Genomic DNA, 19628 nt, shown 5'->3' with positions numbered 1-19628 from the left:
GAGCGGCGCCACCCGCCGGCCCACACGCACCGCAGCGCCCTGGCACGGCGCCGGGGGGCGCCCACGTGACTGGCACGCCGCGCTCCGATTGGACCAAACGGCTGCCAGTCAACTGTCTCAACGGCTGGCACCGGGCGCGACGTCCCCCTGCGCGCGGGGCCGTGCCGCTCCGATTGGCTACTGGGGGATGGCCCGCCCCTTTTAAATACCTGTCGCTCCGTGACAGGCCGTCACCGGAGTTCCTGTTAGGAGGGCGCTACCGGAGGGGACCGGTCCCGCCCCCTCGCCTTCTCCTGAGAGCCCCTCCCTCCCCCGGTAGCTCCTCCCGCTCCGGAGGGGCGGCAATGTCAAACGGTCCGCTCGGGAGGGACGGGGGACGGGAGCCGCGGCCCGCCCCTTTCCCTCCCGCCTGGGTCCCGTCCGCCGCCCGGGGGGAGGAGGCAGCGGCAGAGCCCGGGCGCGCCAGGAGGCGGCGGGGAGTCAGCCAGGAGCGCCGAGCGAGAACGGGCGGGCTCCGCCCCGCCCCTTGCCGAGCCCCCCGCCCCCTGCCCTTCCTCCCGCCTCTCCTCCCCTCCTCCGCCTCCTCCTCCCCGCACGCGCCGGGCGGAGGGAGAGGCTGCGAGGGAGCCCCGGGTACAACATGGCGGAGCACTCGGCCCCCGACCACAAGCACAGACCCGCCGCCAACTCCGCGGCGCCGCTCCACAGCCGCGCCGGGGCGGGCGGCGGCCTGTCGGGGGGCCTATCGCAGCCGGCGGGCTGGCAGTCCCTGCTCTCCTTCACCATCCTCTTCCTGGCCTGGCTGGCTGGATTCAGCTCCCGGCTCTTCGCCGTCATCCGCTTCGAGAGCATCATCCACGAGTTCGACCCCTGGTCAGTCGCCGCCGCCGCCGGGCGGGACGGGGAGGCGGGAAAGCGCCGCGCCATGCGCCGCGGCGGGGGAGAGCCGCGGGTTCCCTCCGCCGTGGCCGCGGGGACGGCGAGAGGGCCCCGCCGCCCGCCCCCTGCTCCGCCACTCCGCGAAGTTGCGCCCCTGCCCGTTCCCCGGAGGGAGCCGGCAGCCGCGGCCGCCCCGGGAGCCGAGGAGGGAGGCGAGGAGAGAGCGAGGGAGGCGGTGCGGACGGGACACGCTGTGGCAGGTCGGAGGGAGCGTGAGGGGTCGCCACCGCGGCGCGGGAGAAGGGAAGCGCCGGGAGCGAGCGGCGGTGCCGGCGCTGGGGTGTCCCCTGCGGCGGAGAGCTCGGGAACGGGGCGGCGGCGGTTCCCCCGCATCCCTTGGAGTTGCGGCAGGACTCTCCGAGGGGTACGGGGAAAGAAAGTTGTGGCGCTGGCAGGGAACCGGGAGTCGGGCAGGAGTCAGGGGCCGGTAGCGAAACAGTTGTGGCAGGCGTGACCCGCGCCCCGGTCCGGGTCCCGCTGTCGCGGCGCCGGTCCCGTGTGTGCGGTGCGGCTTCCCGAAGTGGTCTTTGCTGGAGTCCTTGTCGGCCGGGGAGGGAGCAGGGTGAGGAATGCACTGCAGGAAGTAATCTTCATAAAAGTGACTTGAGGGATTACAGCGAAATGGGTGACATTGATTTACTGCCAGGTGTTTCGAAGCTGCGTTTCTGAGCCCAAGGACTTTTGCTGTTTCCCACACATCTTGATTTTTCCAAAGATTGCTTTCTCTCCTGTAGAAGCCGTCTGTTCTTTTTCCCTCTTGGAGGGGACCGAAACCATTTTATGGATGAGATGAAGAAATGCTGCACTCGTTCCTTGCAGCGAGGCGAAGTGAAAGATGACAAGACTTGTGGGGCAGGGTTGTTGTAATGCAAAAACGTGACAATGAATTTTTATATTACTGGGTACTTCATCCTGGGGATCCGTGGGGTTTTTAGAACTTTAAGTAGGGTAAGTGGCAGATGAATTTAGAATAGTGAATTGTCAGGTTTTAATTTAAAATTTTATGTCTTGGGTCTCACTGTTAATTGCACGAAGGAAGGAGATGCTTCGTTTTGAAATGCACGCTAGATATTCTCTGTTAAATTTCACCTAAAATTGTTGCTGAAATTGTTCTCTGCAAGGCATGCACTCCGCTTTGATACTTTCAAAAGCACAACTTCCTCTTTTCTAGTTGGCTTTTCCCCCCTCACTTCTCTCCCCCCCCACCCACTAATGTAATCCATTCACAAATCGTGGCTCGGAATAGTGGATAGAGAACAAGGAATGGCTTTGTTTTTAAATGCTGTGTGAAGTAATAAACCTTTGTGATGTGAAAGCCCAGTATCTCAAAATATCTTCAAAATGTCAAGTAATTGCCTATGATTCAAGTGTTTTTCTGCAGACACAAATGAATGGAAGAAGTGCATACTTCCAGTTAATAAAGTTAAGAATGAGGGGGAGCATAGTTTAAACACATCTACAGTGAGACTGTGGACCTGAGTTTGTATCCTGTGAAGTAGTTGTCTTCTAATCTAAATCTAAGCATAAAGGCTTTCCTTTCTGTTATGGAGGAAACTTTTAAGCATGCAGCCTAAATTTTTGTGCCAGTTTATCTGATTTTTATAATCAAGACTCATCCTTGTTGGATAAACGAAAATTTTACGGTGCTGAGTTGCGCAACTTCTTGCTGAGCCCTGAAGGACACTAAAATGGTGCTGTGGGAGTTAAGTTCATAGTAATGATCTAGCTGTAAAGATAAACTCCTGGTTAAAGCAATGTGTAAATTGATGCAAAGTCATCTTCCTGAGTACACAAACAGAAGGCATTTGCTGCCTGTGCTGCTGGATGTACCCTTGTTAATTAGGGAATAGATGAAGTTGACAAAACTCATTGATTTTAATGCAGGTCTGTGAGAAGCAGTTGAAATGTCAAGAATCACGCCAGTGTGGTGTTGCTGCATGCCAGAAATGGCAGAGGCAAATGCACTTAAGTTAATTAGTAGGAAAGAGAACCTAAAATGGTAGAAACTGAGTGAAAACAAAGGGCTTTCTCTATTGCAGCAGCAAAATTGTTGGAAATAGTGAAAAATGCTGTTGCTCTCTTAAACAGTGTGGAGTAGCTAGGTGGGAATGGTTTTTCATAGTTGCAAGGGTCTTACAAGTCTGAATGTAATATGGGAAGGGAGTTCATGAAAAGACTAGTAGCAGTGCTTTGTTTCTGATTTTTTTAAAAACCACTTCTTTAGCAGCTTCTCCAGGTAGATTGGGGTTTTTTTTTTCAGAACATTGGCTGTAGAATTTGCTGTGAAACAGTTTGATATTTTTCTCAATTCTTTTGGCTTTTCCTGTCAAGCTTGCATAGGATATCTTGCAGTGTGTTGTTAAATCAGTCACCTATTCTCTAGTATTTGTTTTGTGCTCCAGAGAGGAAACTGAGGTATGTCTGATAAAATGAGGAGCATTAGGCAAATTGTTTATTCTTTTGAATTGAAAAATACTGTTGTCTCTAAGGTGTGGAAAGCTTTCCCATTTACTTAGGAATCCAGTCTCCTGGTATGGATATATGAAAACCTCAAGGATGGGAAGAAAAGCACAGTTGCCTTGGGTTTTCTACATATTAATTGAATCAAATACCACTTTTTTTTTTCCCTAACATCCCTTTGACCTTCCTTTCTGACAGTAAAATTAGGTTTTGATTGGCATAGAAAGGAGATTTGCTGCTCTTGTAAAATCAGCCACTGAGACTCACTTGTGTTGGCATTTCTTCCAGAAGTTACCCAAATGTAGTACGATAGGCCAAGGCAGTAGAGGGAGGATGGTGTTTGGTTTTTGATCTCCACTGAAATACAATGCCAGTGCAAGGTAAAACCAAACTGGTATTTTGAGGTCACCATGCTGTCAGTTAAGAACTTGTGACCTGTACATGATGACTAGGGTTTTTTTGTTGGTTTTTTTTTTCTTACATTGACTACCTATTTTGTGCAGTATTTTCACTTTTTGATTTATTTCTCATGTCATGTTTACTTTCCATACTTGAGCTGGTCCAGAGACTTTGAGAAATTTGTGTACTTCTTGGCAGCTTCTAGGTCAGGTGAGCTGATACATGAAGTCAGGCAGTACTGACATTAGGATGTACCATTGACAGGCCTCCAGCATTTAATTCCAGGATTTCATTCTAAGGCCAAGAACTTGAAACATGGTACGTTGGAATGGACAGATTTCATGTCTGAAATCTGGTTCATCTGTTGGCTGGTTTGGCAGCTGGGTGGACCAAGAGCTTAATTTTGGTGCTGTGTACACACAAGTGCAGAGTGAAAGCTGCTCATGAAAGTACAACAGCAGATTTAACTCAGTTGTCAAGTGAAAGCATTCTTACTGTCAGATGTTGCCTTAAATGTCAACCTGGCTGCAGAACCAAGGCAACCAAAATAATGGAGCCCTTGTACAGGGGCTACTTCTATGCACTGGTTTTCTAAAATACAGCTCCAGCATATCCATATGCTATTTCTTTTGGCTGCTTTTATCATATATATATGTGTATATAAATGTATATATAAAAAATAATCTGTATGTGTGCATATGTATACGTATAAGATAGACTGTTACATTATGGTACTGCTACCAAGTGAAATGATAACAACTTTTGGTACATCCCTAGTCTTCAGGGAGTACTGTTATAAAAAATAATCTGTATGTGTGCATATGTATACATATAAGATAGATCTGTATAGCAAGACTGTTACATTATGGTACTGCTACCAAGTGAAATGATAACAACTTTTGGTACATCCCTAGTCTTCAGGGAGTACTGTCAAAATAGTACATTCATTCTGTTTGTACAGTTCTTACCATTAAGTCACACGTGTGAGAACTGTATCTGAATCATTAATCATATTCCATGACATGAGATCAAACTTCTCTTTCCCCTGAGAATTTTAACATCTTGCTAAAAGCCAGATTAATACCAGTTACCTTAGTGAAAGCTTTCTTAGGCTGGAATACTAAAGCTCATATGTGTGAGCATGAGACCCTCTCCCTACTGTTTGCACGTGCAGGATGATGCACCAGTGCTGGCTTTGTCAGTTCCATTTGCCTACCTTCTCCTGCTCAAAATGTTGTCTTCTGCATCCCTGCCAGCTCTTGGTAATGAAGAGCACTGCCACAATCTCATGGACATTTTTGGGCTCTTCCAAACCAGCAGCATTGATCTCTCAAACCACCGGCTTTTTACCTGCCATTAGGGGTGACCATTGTTACTGTACCTTGCTCTGAGGTAACATAATTGTCCTGGTAGCAAATATGGCTTATGGATATAATAGCAATCCACTTTCTCATCACTGATACCATAATCTAGTGTCAGTGGGGTTTGGTGGATAGGGATTTACTGGTGAAAATAAACCTAAGGTCAGTGTCACTGCTTGAGTTTCAGAGACAGGCAGGTTAAAGGGTATTTTTATCTCAGGCACAGTCAAATATACAGGTTTTGCTATGTTCAAATCAATCATGTCTGCCAGGTGGATCCTTGAGCTGTTATAAACTTGTTTCATTAATGAAAACATAATTTAGCATCTATAAATATGTCATGAAACCTTCCTTGAAATTCAAAGTGTGACTGAAGTGAACAAAAAAAGTGGTGTATGGAATTGATCGATTATTGGTGGTTGTGAGTTTGTGTTGTAGTTGCCTGATCTGAGTTGACTTCTGGAGTACTTCTCCTCTGTTGCCCACTGCAGTCTGGTTTTTTTCTTCTTGCTTGCTATAAAGCATGCATAGTAAATTCAGTGAGGTAAACTGATCTGAGTTGACTTCTGGAGTACTTCTCCTCTGTTGCCCACTGTGCAGTCTGGTTTTTTTCTTCTTGCTTGTTATAAAGCACACATAGTAAATTCAGTGAGGTAAATTGTTGAAGTACTATAACATTTTTTGTTTCCTGAGCTGGTTTGCCACCAGTTTTTATATTACAGTTATCTCTTAATTTTGAGGAAGTATATGAACATTGGGAGAGAATGTAAATAGTGACTGGTGTTAGGGGTTAAACTGGGTTTGAGTGACAGAGAGAATGCGTATACAAATAAAACCACAGCAGACTGAGACACTGGAGCAACAGGTGATGAAAGAAGAGGTGAATAAGAGCATGTTAAGTTGGTATTCATAAGGAGAGGGGAAAAATTGCTTAAAGAGGATAGTGTCGATAATACCAATTACCACTGCCCACACAGGTAATTCATCTGGCCACTACTTCCCTTCTAGTGCCTCTTGCTGGGAAAATAGACAGCAGATTGTGTACTAAATGAATTCTTGAGAGATGACAGCCACTTTGGTCTCCAAACTGGATCCGTCTTTCTGGAGCCTTTCAACCCATCACACAGTCCTGTTCAAGTGTAGTACATAAATGTGGATCTGTTTAGGAAACATTTCTCACAGACTTCAGGGTTTTTTCCCAAAACAATTCCTTTTGTTTATAATCTTAGACAACTTCCAGACTTCAGGAAAGAGTTTGATTCCAATTCAGTTTGAATATAATCACTTTGAATTAATTTTGAGATGTTCCAAATTTCATGAGATTCATATTAAAAACTTACTACACGTTCTTAATTCAGAAGTGTTTTGATTATGTGAAGTGAGAAGTACTCTATTTCTATTTTATTGAAATATAGTTTTTAATATTATGTTTACTGTTAACATTTGAATGGGTCTTCCTACTCTAATAGTACTAATAATTTTAACAGACTTTCAGGTAACTCAAACTCGTTTCTTCCATTTTATTATAGTAGAAAAAAATATTCTAGCATAGAGTCCATGTTTGATTCAGTGGGGCCTCATGAAAGGAAAGGTTAGAGATTTTTATGTGAGAATAGTCTTCCAGGCTTCACCACCACAGCACCACCTACCCTTTAATGAGAAGGATCCAAATCAGGCATCTTTTTGATCACTTCTGTTGCAGTACGACGTGGGCTGAGAAACTGTTAGCAGAGGTTAGCCTGGCTTTTGGGGTTTCTCCATTATAAGGTATTGTTGATCTACTTGGAGGAAGCTGTTCTGAAAAGTAAATTTTTCTGTAAGGTTGATAGGGTGGTAAAGTCAAGATGATGTGCACTTGACTGTACTGGACTTCTCTACTGCTTGTGAAATTGCAAAAATAGGTAAATATTAGAAATGTAATGGAAGGAGGATAATTTGGTAAAAGAGCATTGGACAGAGTTGAAGGCATAGCAGAAACTGCTTTGTGAGAGGGGAGACCTCAGGCTAGATTTGTTCACTTGGAGTGATGCAGCTGAAAAGCAGTTCACTGTGTGGCCTCAAAATAGCAGTCATGCAAGAATCAAATCCCTGCTCTGTATCTACTATTGTCTACTACCATCTTTACTTAGCACATAGTGCATCTTTCCTCACTTGCACTACTTGTAATTGGGGTGAACACCTCATCAGATTTCATGTGGGTGCAGTAATGGGGTTATGCATGATAGGTAGGAGGGGCAGTGTTCATAAAACATGTGCAGAGAATGGTTCAGTACAGAGACTCCCTACAGACTTCTTGTGGAAAACATATGAGGTGAGATAGAATGCTTGCAAAGTGTTGACCTGTTTATTGATTTATGGATAGCAGAATGAAACATGAAAAAGAAAACATATCCAAATGTTTTATGTAGGCTGGGTCAGCTGAACCATCAAGTTTAGCTTTTAATGCCATGATTTTACTTTTTTTTATAGTCTTCAGCAAACACTCACAAACACTTGACTAAGTAGAGCAAATGCTATGATTAAAATCCTTGAATGGACTTTTTTTGGGCAGATATCCTATTATTTGAACAGCTTAATATGTTCAGTTTTTAAAACAGAAATTTGATTAAATTACATAGGGTTAAAGTGGCTTATAAAGGTTTGCTTTGCTTCCTATCATAACTCTCTGTAATAGTGTCTAGTTCTAGCAGCCTGTAATCCTAACACTCGTGTTTTTGAATCTGTCTCATGTTGAACTGGTGGGGGAAGGGGAGAATAAAAATTTTGGCTAGTATAGTTAGCAAAAAAATTCAGAATTGTGTAGGAACTAATAGGTTTCGGGTGGATTGCAGATACACTAAGTTTGGGGAGGTGTCTTTGCTGTTCCACAAGAATCTCCTCTAATTTAGTCAGGTTATTTTCCATTTAATGTCTAACTGTGCATGTGTTGCTGAGTTTCCTCCTGAATTTTTGAAAATTCCATTCTTGAAAGCCCTTTGAGGTACATTTGTACTGACATTTAGGGCTACTCCTGAGGGCTTCTTTCTACTTAGGAAAGCTATTAAAGCCGCTGCATATGGGGCTTGTGGAGTCTGCCCCCTGTAGCAGGATATATGACAATGTTTTTACTATTATTAATTCCTTTAGCAAAACTTCTTGGAGCCATCCATCTCACTGCTTGCTTTGAGAGCAAAGTGAACTTAGGACATGATTGCTATAGCCTTTTTATAGTATGTCCAGCACATGGACTGCATTTCTGGCCCCATAGCTGAGCAGGGTTTGTGGTCTTCATCTGAGCTGTTGCTGGGAATCAAACTGAGGTGTTTATAATGTGGGTAGCTGCTAGGTGTGGGCTGGAGGGATACTGTGAAATTGACCCTAATGCTGCACCACACCTTACATAAGTTGAAGCAGCCTGGGGAATGAATTTAAGGATATAGATACGAATAAAATAGATCAGCTTCTGTATTTCCCAACTTACTGCTGCTTTCCCAGAGTAAAAGCTCCTTTGGCGTTTTAGAGAATTAAATACTTGCTATACTTCAAAAGTGCTTGCTATTATGTCAGGCAATATTCCTGCGCTTTAGAAAAAGAAATGGTCTGCTTTAAACAAGGAATAACTGAGTACATAAGTGCTTTAAGAGCAGGAAATGGTATTTAAAATATCTATCTGCTATGGGGGACCCAAGTCCAGTATCAGATGTTACTTTTTCTGAGCCCATCTAACATAATAACTGTAAATGATAATTTCTTCTGGGTGTTACAATGCTTATCATATAATTTTCTGTGGCAGTCAAATTATGGGTTATGTTAGTTTGTTAGGTAAAAGAGCATTTCAAGTTTTCTTCAGCTGATAATCCATGAGGAATTGCAAAACACCTTTTCATAACTTCCCTCAGTTAAACAAACAAATTCCATGGGCAACTACATTGCAATGGAGGATGTGAGATTGGCTTGATTATTGATTTTTGATGGTTTTCTTAGTAGGATAACTATTTTCCTCCAGACTGTTTTATGAAGTATTATTTACATTTATTTAAAATAGTGGCTTGCTCTATGAATGGGCACTCTATATCCTCTTGGTTTAATATGGATTTTGCAGAAGAGAGGAATAACATGTAATTGTGTAATTTTAAACTGTTCTAGCACATGTGACTACATTTTTTCAGTTCTTTATTTTTTTAGTCTCTCTATTCTCTTTTTTGCAATTAAAATGCTATAAATGATAGCAAATTTCTTTAAATTCAAGAAGTGTGCTTTTATTTCCTTTTACTCCTATCTTCACAATAGATTGATAAGTTAAGAAAGTCTAGCCATGGAAAGTACCTCTTCAAGAATGCAGCTGATTGAGAGGAACACATTTAATAGAATATGTGTGTACTCTTGCCAGAGGATTCGAAAACAGAGTGATGCAGAAGCAAAACATAACAAAACAAGCCTTCCTGTCCTGCTTACTTAACCAACTTTACATCTATCTATCTATCTATCTATCTATCTACTTTACATCTATCTATCTATCTATCTATCTATCTATCTATCTATCTATCTATCTATCTGTGTATCTATATGTCTATCTCTCTATCTGTAGTCTGTTGCATACTTTGAATGTGCTAACTCCTTATTCTAAACTTAGCCCAAACAGCATTTGCAAGTTCAGGTAAATAACTTATGATTTCATAAATATGTTTGAAACACTTATCTTGAAAAAAGGTGATTTCATCTTCATGTTTGAAATATTTTATGATTTGAATATTAAAGGTCTTTAAAACGTCTTTAATTCTTTCTCTGGTAATAGATAAAATGCCTTAAAGTTGCAATTCTTCTAATTTAGAAAGTCAGCAAAACAAAATTGGAGCTTTGGCATTGTATCAATGGTAACAATGACAGTAAATGGATGTCTCTTCGATTCACTGTTGTAGAGTGAAAGTCGTGAAAGCCAGTGCAGGGTTTGAGTTTTCCAAGAAGCTGTGTAATGCTACTGTGTTTTGACTTTTATCTTACTCAGGTGACTAGAATGATTCATCTATTGTCAGATGTCTGAAGTAACAGTTGAAAAGCTATTGCATCTGTCTCACAATTAATTTTACTCTGTAACAGTTTTAGTCTTTCATTTGCCAAATAGAAAATGGATCTTGACACTGGAGAGACTACCTTAAACATTAGCAACAGTATCTTAATTTGTGATGTCTCAGGTCAGCTAGTAATGACAACTGTAATTATTCTTCTATGGCTAAATGGGAGCCAAAGAATTTTTAGTGTTTTAATTTTGTATCCCACCTTTACTTCACCAACATTAGCCCTACTCTCCCACAATAAAGCCCAGTTTTTGCTAGGCACAAGCTTGGATGATGTGTTTTGTGTGAAATATGTCGTGCTTGTAATTGTTCCATCACTAAATTTTATTTTCTGGCTTTTGCTTTTGTAAGCCAGCTTCAGGGTTCTTTTTTTCTTCATGCTTCCATTGCACTCTGCTTTCAACAAAACATTCTTAGCTATGCACATCATGGTTTTGCTTTGTGAGAGTGTGTTCCACACTGTGCCATCTGCTGTCTTCTTTCAGGGCTACCTTCAAGAAGAAAAAGCCACAGAGCAGCGCATTTGTGGAGAGAGAGTTGAGAGGGCATATGGTCTGATGGGGATTGAAGCATGAAAGGTCCTGGAACAGACCAGCTTAATTCATGTTTGGAGAGCAAGGAGAGAGAAGATTTAGGATTATGTGACCTAAGAACTGTCCCTTGGGAACTTACACCAGGTCCTTCCCGACAACTCTCACATGTCCCTGCAGTACATGACTTTTCAACAGCGGCTGAATTGAAACTGAACCTCTTGCTTTAGCCTCCTCCTTTCCCCATTTTCATGGGCAGCCACACATTAATTTTATGTCACAGTGGGGCAACAGTGAAAGGATGCGCTTTGATTTAATAATATGGCTTTAGAAATTAAACTCATCCTTTTACTGTTGTAAAAGAGGGGCTGTAGCTACCAAACTGTATATACCAGTGTAGCTGGCTGGTCAAAGAGGTGGTTTGCTTTTGAAAGGGCATGTTCGTGGACATAGGATAGAGGAGGCAATGGTGGGTGTAGTCTCTGAATATTTCTGTACTAACATTTGTGACAGTTTCAAAGCATATGTGTGTAATAGCAAGCCTAGCTCATAGTTAGTGTTCCCCCACCTTCGCATTTTAAGGTCATTTCTAAGCATTCATGGGATTTTACTGAAATGACAGAGGAGCACAGTGAAATAGCTCAATATCTACAGTATTACAGTAGAGTAAGACAGAGCAATACTAGAAGTTTTATCACGTAATGAGAAAATGAACATGTAACTGCAATTTCACATTGTACATGGCAGGAATTTAATATTAATTATAAATACTGTCTTAAACGCTGAGTACTGCAGTCATCACAGTACACACATAATCTTTAGCATTTCTGTGAGAATACCTAAAAAAGCAAATAACATTTTGTTATTACACTTGTGTTTCCTGTGCATAGTCTTTAAAGAAACACTGGTAACCATAAAATACAATTCTTAACAGGTTACATGAAATTCAGCGAAAACTTTGGGTTTCTTTGTAATTTAGACTTACTTGAAGCAGTATGAAAGATACAAAATAGAAGTAGTTCATAACTCATTTTAAATTCTGCTTGCCATACTTATTTGAGACTAAATCAGACACTGAAAGTACCTGAATGCAAAATATGGTTAGAAGGATAAGCTGCACTCTGTTTGTGAGGAAGGATGAAGGCCACTTTCAGTTTTCAGCTACTTTCCTGGTCTTTGTTTATTCTATTGGTGACATCCTATTCCCACACTAATTTGCTCCAGTGTGAGAATGTACAGTCGCTTTGCAAGCATCTGGAACTCTTTTTGCCCTTAGCTAGGGGCCATCATCCCTTCTGTTGGACTGTATTAATAAAGCATGTGGATACTTTTAATCTACTTCAGAATAAAATCAGTTAAAATAGTTGAGGTCAGAGAATGATTTAGGTTGAAAAAGACCTCTTTGAGCAATGGGTCCAACCATTAACCCAGCACTAGCACATCCCACCTCTTTTAAACACTTCAAGGGTTGGTGAGTTGACCGCTTCCTGGGCAGCCTGTTCCAATGCTTAACAACTCTTTCAGTGAAGAAGTTTTTTCCAAATACCTAATCTAAATCTCCTGTGGTGCAACTTGACACTTCTTCTTGTCATCTTATTTGTTACCTGGAAGAAGAGGCTGACCCCCACCTGGCTACAACCTCCTTTCAGTGGTTGCCAAGAGTGATAAGGTTCCCCATAAGCCTCTTTTCTCCAGGCTGAACAAACCCAGCTCTTTCAGCTGATCTTCATAGTGCTCCAGGCCATTCACCAGCCTCACTGCCCTTCTCTGGACTCACTTCAGCACCTCAGTGGTATTTTTGTCCCAAAACTGAAAGTGGGATTTGAGGTGTGGCTTCACCAGTGATGAGCACACGGAACAATCACTGCCCTGGTCCTGCTGGCCACACTTCTGCTGATATAGACCAGGATGACATTGGCCTTCTTGGCCACCTGTGTGCAGACTGGCTCATGTTAGCTGATGTTGAGCCAGGTCCTTTTCCACCATTCAGCTTTCCAGCTACTCTTCTCCAAGCCTGCAGTGTTCAGTGGGGTTGTTGTGATCCAAGTCCAGGACCCAGCACTTCACTTTGTTGAACCTCATATAAGTGGCCTTGGCCCATCATTCCAGCCTGTCCAGATCCCTCTGATCCCTCTGCAGAGCCTTCCTGCCATGCAGCAGATCAACACTCCCGCCCAACTGCTGCAAACTGACTGAGGGTGCACTTGATCCCTCATCCAGATCATTGATAAAGAAATTAAATTGGCCTGGCCTCAGTGCTGATCCCTGGGGAACACCATTTGTGACCAGCTGCCAACTGGGTGTGCAGCTCCTTTCACCACAACTCTTTGGGCTTGGCCATCCAGACAGTTGTTTTCCCAGCAAAGATTGTACCTGTGCAAGTCATGAGCAGCCAATTTCTCTAGGATGCTGTGGGGAATGGTGTCCAAAGCTGCAGTAAAGTCTAGATAAACATTCACAGTCTTTCCCTCATCCACTAAGTGTCACTCATTTGTCATAGGAGCAAATCAGGTTGGTCAAGAGGTACCTGCCCTTCATAAACCCATCCTGAGTGGGCCTGATGCCCTGGTTGTCCTGTATGTGCTGAATGCTTGTGCTCAGTGTGATCTGCTTCATAACCTTCGTGGCACAAAGTGAGTTTGACAGGCCCAGAGTTTCCTGGATCCTCCTTCACACCCCTCTTGTAGGTAGGTGGACATCATGTTCGCTGGCTTTGGTCTACTGGGATCTCTCTGGTTAGTCAGGACTGCTGGGAAATGGTTGAAAATAGCTTAGTGAGCACTTCTGCCAGCTCCTTCAGTACCTTTGGGTGGACCCCATGCAGCTTTGTGTGTGTTTGAGTGGTGCAGTGAGCACTTCTGCCAGCTCCCTCAGTACCTTTGGGTGGACCCCATGCATCTTTGTGTGTGTTTGAGTGGTGCAGTAGGTTGCTGACCATTTCCCCTTGGAGTATGGGGACTTCATTCTGCTGCTCATCCCAGTCTTCCAGCTCAGGGAGCTGGGTACTCGAACAACAGCTGGTCTTACTGTAAAAGGCAGAGGCAAAGAAGCATTAGGTACTTCATCCTTTGTCACTGTTTTCTTCCACATCCAACAAAGCCTGGAGGTTCTCCTTAGCCCTGCCTTTGTTGCTGATGTATTTATAGAAGCATTTTTTGTTTTCTTTTATGGCATCTTTAGAGTGGTTTGCTTTTTAGCTGTGATTCAATCTAATTTGTCCGATTTGCAGACAGAAGCAGATTAGGAGCCCTTCTGCACTCCTTTTAGCTAGCAAAGGTTAGTTGAAGGATAACTGCCACAGCTAAATTTACAAGTGTAATTTAGTACAAGGCATCCTAGAGTTGGGAATATTTTTTTTTACCCTTATGCCTTTCCACTTTGGGATTTATTCCTGCGTTTTTCTTTTCAGCTTCATTTGTTTAGGGCATAATTAGATCTGTCTCTAGATTCCTGTAAACCCTGTGTGTATTGCTTGGTTTGTTCTGCAGGTAGTTCTATCTATATACATACATACCCACAGGTGAAAATTGTCTGATCGGTTCTGCAGTCCTTGGGAATGCAATGTTTGTGTCTATTTATGCCGGGTTACTGAAGGGTTAAACAGAATTTGAGCAGACATTCAAGTTAGATAAAATTAGGTCTTTCCCCTGGTGTTAATCACAGGACAGAAATTCTTCAGGTTAGATCTGTGTCTGTTCTGCTCTCCTGATGCTTTGTATTATTCCTCTGAAACAATTTTTATTTTCTCAGCAGTTATTATATGAAAAAGTCAGTAAGTCGATACAGCAGCAGATGGAGTTCAACAGGTGCACTATGAGAGATCCAGATTCTTGGACTAAACATGATCTACCTACAGAGAGACCAATGGAAAGAAAGTATAGTCAGAGAATTCAGTCAAGGTAGACCGACCTAGATTCAGGATGAAAAGTAGCAGATGCATTAAGAAATGTACTAAAGAGCAAATATGTAAGGATTTTTAGATTAAAAGCTACCTTATTTTAACTTGCTAAACTGACTTAGATGTGCAGCCTCAACACTGTAGATACTTTTAATTCCTCTGAGCTAAAGAACCTTACCTTGCCATAATTTGTACAGAGTGATGTGATGTCTAATGTGAGTCTGGTTGGATTAACCCTTTGTCATGTTACAAAGTTCAAATAACAGACTCTTGGCTATTGAGGGTTGTACAAAACAATTTCTGCTGAAGCTCCTCTATGGTGCTATAACTGTTTAAATGTTCTGCCAGAAATAAGACTGTCACTGCTTAAATATCATCTGTGATGTGAGGGATCTGGAGCCTTTCTAAGGGTCCTGTTTACTTTTTACCATGTCTTGTATTTCACAGGGTAGAAGTAGTCTGCCAGGCCGTGCATCCAGACTGATTTCTTAAATTTCACTTAATGGGAGGTGAAGTTGGTTGAAATGCATTTTGAGTGTAGCTGGTACTTTCTCAATTGCCACAGCCTTGCAGCATATAGGTGACTTTATTATGTAATGGAGATGAAGGCTGTGCCACATACCTCCAAGAAGTTAAAATATAATTAAAGTACCTGTAATGAACAGTAAATTTCCTTTTTTGTATCCTGTATTTCAGATTATTATAAAAGTTATTATTTGCTGCTGCACACATACTAGATCTTGCTACAAGATAGTGGGTATTTTTGGGATCAGTTTAATAGGAGTCCAGTGTAGTTATTTAGGTGTTACAGGTTGCTTTTCTGTACTAGGAGATGGTGAAAAAAGTGGCTTAGAGCTAGCTGCCTCTGTTGCCTGGTACTTCTCATGAAGCAGTCATGTTCACCTCACTGATTTTTAGTACCAGATTTTTCACAGAAAGGATATTTTGCTCTTAAAATATATTGTTCAGCTAATAGCCTTTTAATTCCTTCCTGCCAAGCAGATCCTCATGTATCAGCCTTTAACTTAGAAGACCTTGGAGTTAAGCTGTCTCCATCATGTTTAAAACAAGTACAGCACAAATTTGATCTGGAAAAACACCCTCTTGAACATATAATTGAATTTGGTGCAAAGCTTTCACAGTTGCAGCATACAAGGCTTATTGTGCCACAGAGTAGCCCAAGAGCATTCAGAAAGAAGCAAACATAACACTAGGGTTTTTTGATTTTGTGGTATTAATACTGTACTGAGAGAGAATTGATGCCTCTTAAGAAGCTGATGCTGTCAAAAGGCACAGAACCAACATTGTCATGAATTTGGATGCAAGTTGTAGTGTGGTATCTGGGGTAAATATACTCCACATATGGATCTGGTGTGCATCAATAAAAAATAAAACAAGCATTCCACTTTTTTCCTGTAAAAATTTCAGATTATTCTCTTTCCATCTTGTCTTTGAAACCTCTTGGGAATTTTCACTGTCCCAAGAAAAATGTCATCATCACTTTCTTCTTAGGTTTAAAATGTTGTTGTATGTTATGAATGGAAGAATTGACTGGCAAATATGCCTTTTAATATTGATAAAACCAATGCTTTTCATAATAATTTGCCTTGAGATATGGAATAGTTCAAAAGCAAGAAAGAGAAAAAGTAATAAAAAACTTAATAGGCATCAGGGGAAGTGTCTGAAGTTGTAGACAGATATACGCCCACTACAGTGGTGATGGGAAGCATATCGTGGTTTCAGATGGTGGTATATTGTGTGAAAAAACACAAATTGTGATCATGGAGTGCTCTCAAAAGCTCACAGTTTCTTAGCAAAAATATTGGAGGTGCCCTGGGTTCTCTGAAGAAGCTGAGTGACTGTATGCTCCTTGTAGAATTTTTTATCATTAAGCTACTGGCAGCATGCAGTTCCTGATTTTAGCACTTGCTAAGCGTAACATCCTATTGCAGGCAGGGAAAATACCATGCCAAGTAGTGGCAGTAGGAAGGATGTAATCCTTCTTAAACACATTGGGGACATTCTGATATTCTTAATGGTAATTCTTAATGGTTATTCTATAAACATTCTGGTATTCTTTGGGATTTCCATTGAGCTTCGTTGAATGTTGGGCCTGAAAAAATGTGTGCCATGCTGATTGTGTCATCCACCATTTTTTCTGACTTGGCTTTCTCCTGGTTTACCTTCAGGGATTATTCTAAAGATATTGCAAAGAGGAGGAGTTTTGTTTCTCAGCTGAATTCCAGGGACAGAAATTTCTTCCTCCTTTGACTTAAAATTTCCATCGTTTTTGAAGTTAGGTGGCCACATCACTGCAAAACTTCCTGCTGTTTTGTTACATCGTCATCCTTACTAAGCTCAGTATAAAGAGGGAGCCTTTGCCACATTTTCCTGAGTGGGTGAAATCTGAAATCAGAAACAGGTCCATGACCAATTTTGAACCTGAGGAAACTCAGAATGGCAATACTGCTGCCAGTTCTTTTGTATAAGGTTTGTGATTGACAGTCTGCTTGAAGAACACGTATTTCTCTTTTCAAATGGCCTTGCTTGCATCAAAACTCCTACAGATCATTTGAGCCTCTCTCAGTGTAGGGCAGTCTCGGTAGCCATCAAAAATACTTGACATTATGTCAGAATGCTAAGAGTAATTACATATCCAGATATTTTGATATAAAAATGTAAAGACTAAACAATCAAAAATCACATATTTAACCCCTTAAAACCATCAGAATTAGGATGATATTAAACTCTGCCTCAGTCAAAGCTTTTATTTTTTATTTCTGGTGGACTTGTCTTAGCAATCATCTTTCAATCAAGTTTAGCAAGAGCTGTGCAAACCTGTTCTGTGTCCCTTGTGAAAGATGAGGTAGAGATCGTGTGCTCATGACTCCCGGGTGGTTGTTGTCTGGTGAGGTACAGAAGCTTGAGTATGCAAAGTGATAACAGTTTCCCCATGAAGCCATGGTATGTGTTTATCCAGAGAATTCAAAAAAAAAAATTAGGATTGCATAAGGACTTAAAAAAATATATATAATATGCTGATTAGGGATTAATTGTATAGTGTATGTATTAACTTAGGACCTAATAAAAACATTGAACTGACATGAATGTAAGTTTAAAAGAAAGGAATGTGAGATTTTTCTGAAACAAAATTGCCTGGTGGTTCTTCCATTTTGCAGAGTTGTCAGTTTTGGCTCAGGTAAACAGAGGACCATCCTCTCTGTCCATGGTTCATACACATGAGAGAGGTACAGCTTGGTGTATGTTTTCTTCAGTCTTATTGTGAGGTCTAACATCTTAGGTTTGGGTTGTGGGCACTAGGAAGTGCTCTTTACATGTCATAAGTAATTTTTCCTGTAGGTATTGCTGCTCCAAAGTTCTAATCTTGATTATTTGAAAATGGCTTAAATGTCCACGCATACTTACCAAGGTTATAAACACAACACAAAGAATTTTCCTGATAAGACTTCCTTAGTGCCTTGAATTCATTATGTGATTGATTGGTTGTACACTTCCATTTTAAAAACCTTATGCAGAGCTCTGTGTTAATTGCTCATTTGGAGATACAGAGCTCAGAATGAGACTTGTAGGATCTTGTGCTTGTAGTATAGTCTGTGGGCAAGCAGGTGTTTTAAAATTTAATTTGGAATACTGTATATGTCTTTGTTTCAATGAAAGTTACTGAAGTTTCTCATTAGATTTTCCCTAGTGTTGCTGAATGTATTCTTCCTTTGGATGCAAAGAATATGTCGGATATGGAGTCAATCTGCAACTTTCTTTTTCAAGAATCTACACTTGCCATCTCTAATTAGATTCTGTATGACCAAATTGATTCTGTAATCTACATTTGCATTAAAAACTGACTCCTAGAATTAGTCCTATAGCTTGTAATGTTCACAGTTTGTATCTTGTCATTTTTCTGAGTTTGCAGATGTGAAAATTTTGTGCATCTGCAGCTGAAGACTTTTAAAGCACAGAAGCCTTTATAATTGAAGGCTTAGAAAATTTTCAACAGATTCTGCTTGTAAGGAGATTACATATTCTCAGATGGCTGTAAAATGCTGGATAAAAAGTCTAGATGATGGGACAATAATGGCATGAAATTGATTGGGGTTTAGACACAGTCACCATTCCCACAAGAAGCAACACACTGAGCTTGCACTCTCTTGGAACTCAGGGGGTCAAATGAATTCCATTGCTGTCAGTGTAATTTGTCTTAAGTGTTGTTAAGATGTGGATGAAGTAACTTCACTGCCATACATGTGTCATTCTTTTCTATATGTTCTTATTTCTCAGTAGGCTGAATTTTATTTTAATACTCACCTTAAATAGTACTTTGTCAAGGAAGTACTAAACCTAGGAACGTCAAAGACGTCTCTTCATAAATATAGCAGTAATTGTTGCTGTGAAGTGCTGGAGAATTCTGTAGCTCCTGGATAGAGAGTGATTGCTGTGACTAGCATTAAGTAATTATCCTACAGTATTGCCTTGTGTCATCAAAAAGGCAGTTCATAGCAGGGAATAAAAATCAAACCTAAGCATGAACAGATAGTTAAGATTATGTATTAACAGTGCATAATATATAAGTGAAAACTTCACAGGCTTTGCAAGTTGCCTAGTTAAGCTTTCTAAATTAATGTTGCTACTAAAAAAAAGATTATGCCTCTGTTTCAGTTATTTTGCAGTTGCTGCTTATACTCTGTTCTATGTTAAAATATGTGAAATGAGAACTGAATTTTATTAACTTACCTCCAGTTGTCTACTGAACCAGCTGTAATGTGAGTATCTCCAAGAGTGCCGTGAAATTAATGGTACCATACACAGAACACTTAGGTGATCATTAGAGCATCCCCCTCAAGGTTCAAACTATGATACCAGCCTGGTTTGGTGGTTGAGACTTTGAATTCTGAAATGTGCAAAGACTTAGGATTGTTTATTCCTTTAAAGCTTAGCTTGGAGGAGGAAATAGTTCAAACTACAGACATGA

At 41.4% G+C, this 19628-nt stretch overlaps 1 protein-coding gene across 1 annotated transcript in view; it reads left to right on the top strand.

Moving 5' to 3' along the window:
- Positions 1 to 640: 640 nt before the first annotated feature.
- The window catches only part of STT3B (STT3 oligosaccharyltransferase complex catalytic subunit B), a 51662-nt gene continuing 32674 nt past the window's right edge, over positions 641 to 19628 (top strand). The window contains exon 1 of the mRNA XM_039704195.1: positions 641 to 873. Within this exon, the coding sequence (XP_039560129.1) occupies positions 641 to 873 (233 nt within the window). The remainder of the gene's footprint in view (positions 874 to 19628) is intronic.

This window comes from Passer montanus, unplaced genomic scaffold (assembly GCF_014805655.1).
Source record: "Passer montanus isolate IOZ18808 unplaced genomic scaffold, ASM1480565v1 scaffold10, whole genome shotgun sequence".
In the NCBI taxonomy this organism is placed as follows: Eukaryota; Metazoa; Chordata; class Aves; order Passeriformes; family Passeridae; genus Passer; species Passer montanus.
Note: the sequence above shows the minus strand (reverse complement) of the source record. Positions and strands in the feature narration are given on the sequence as shown.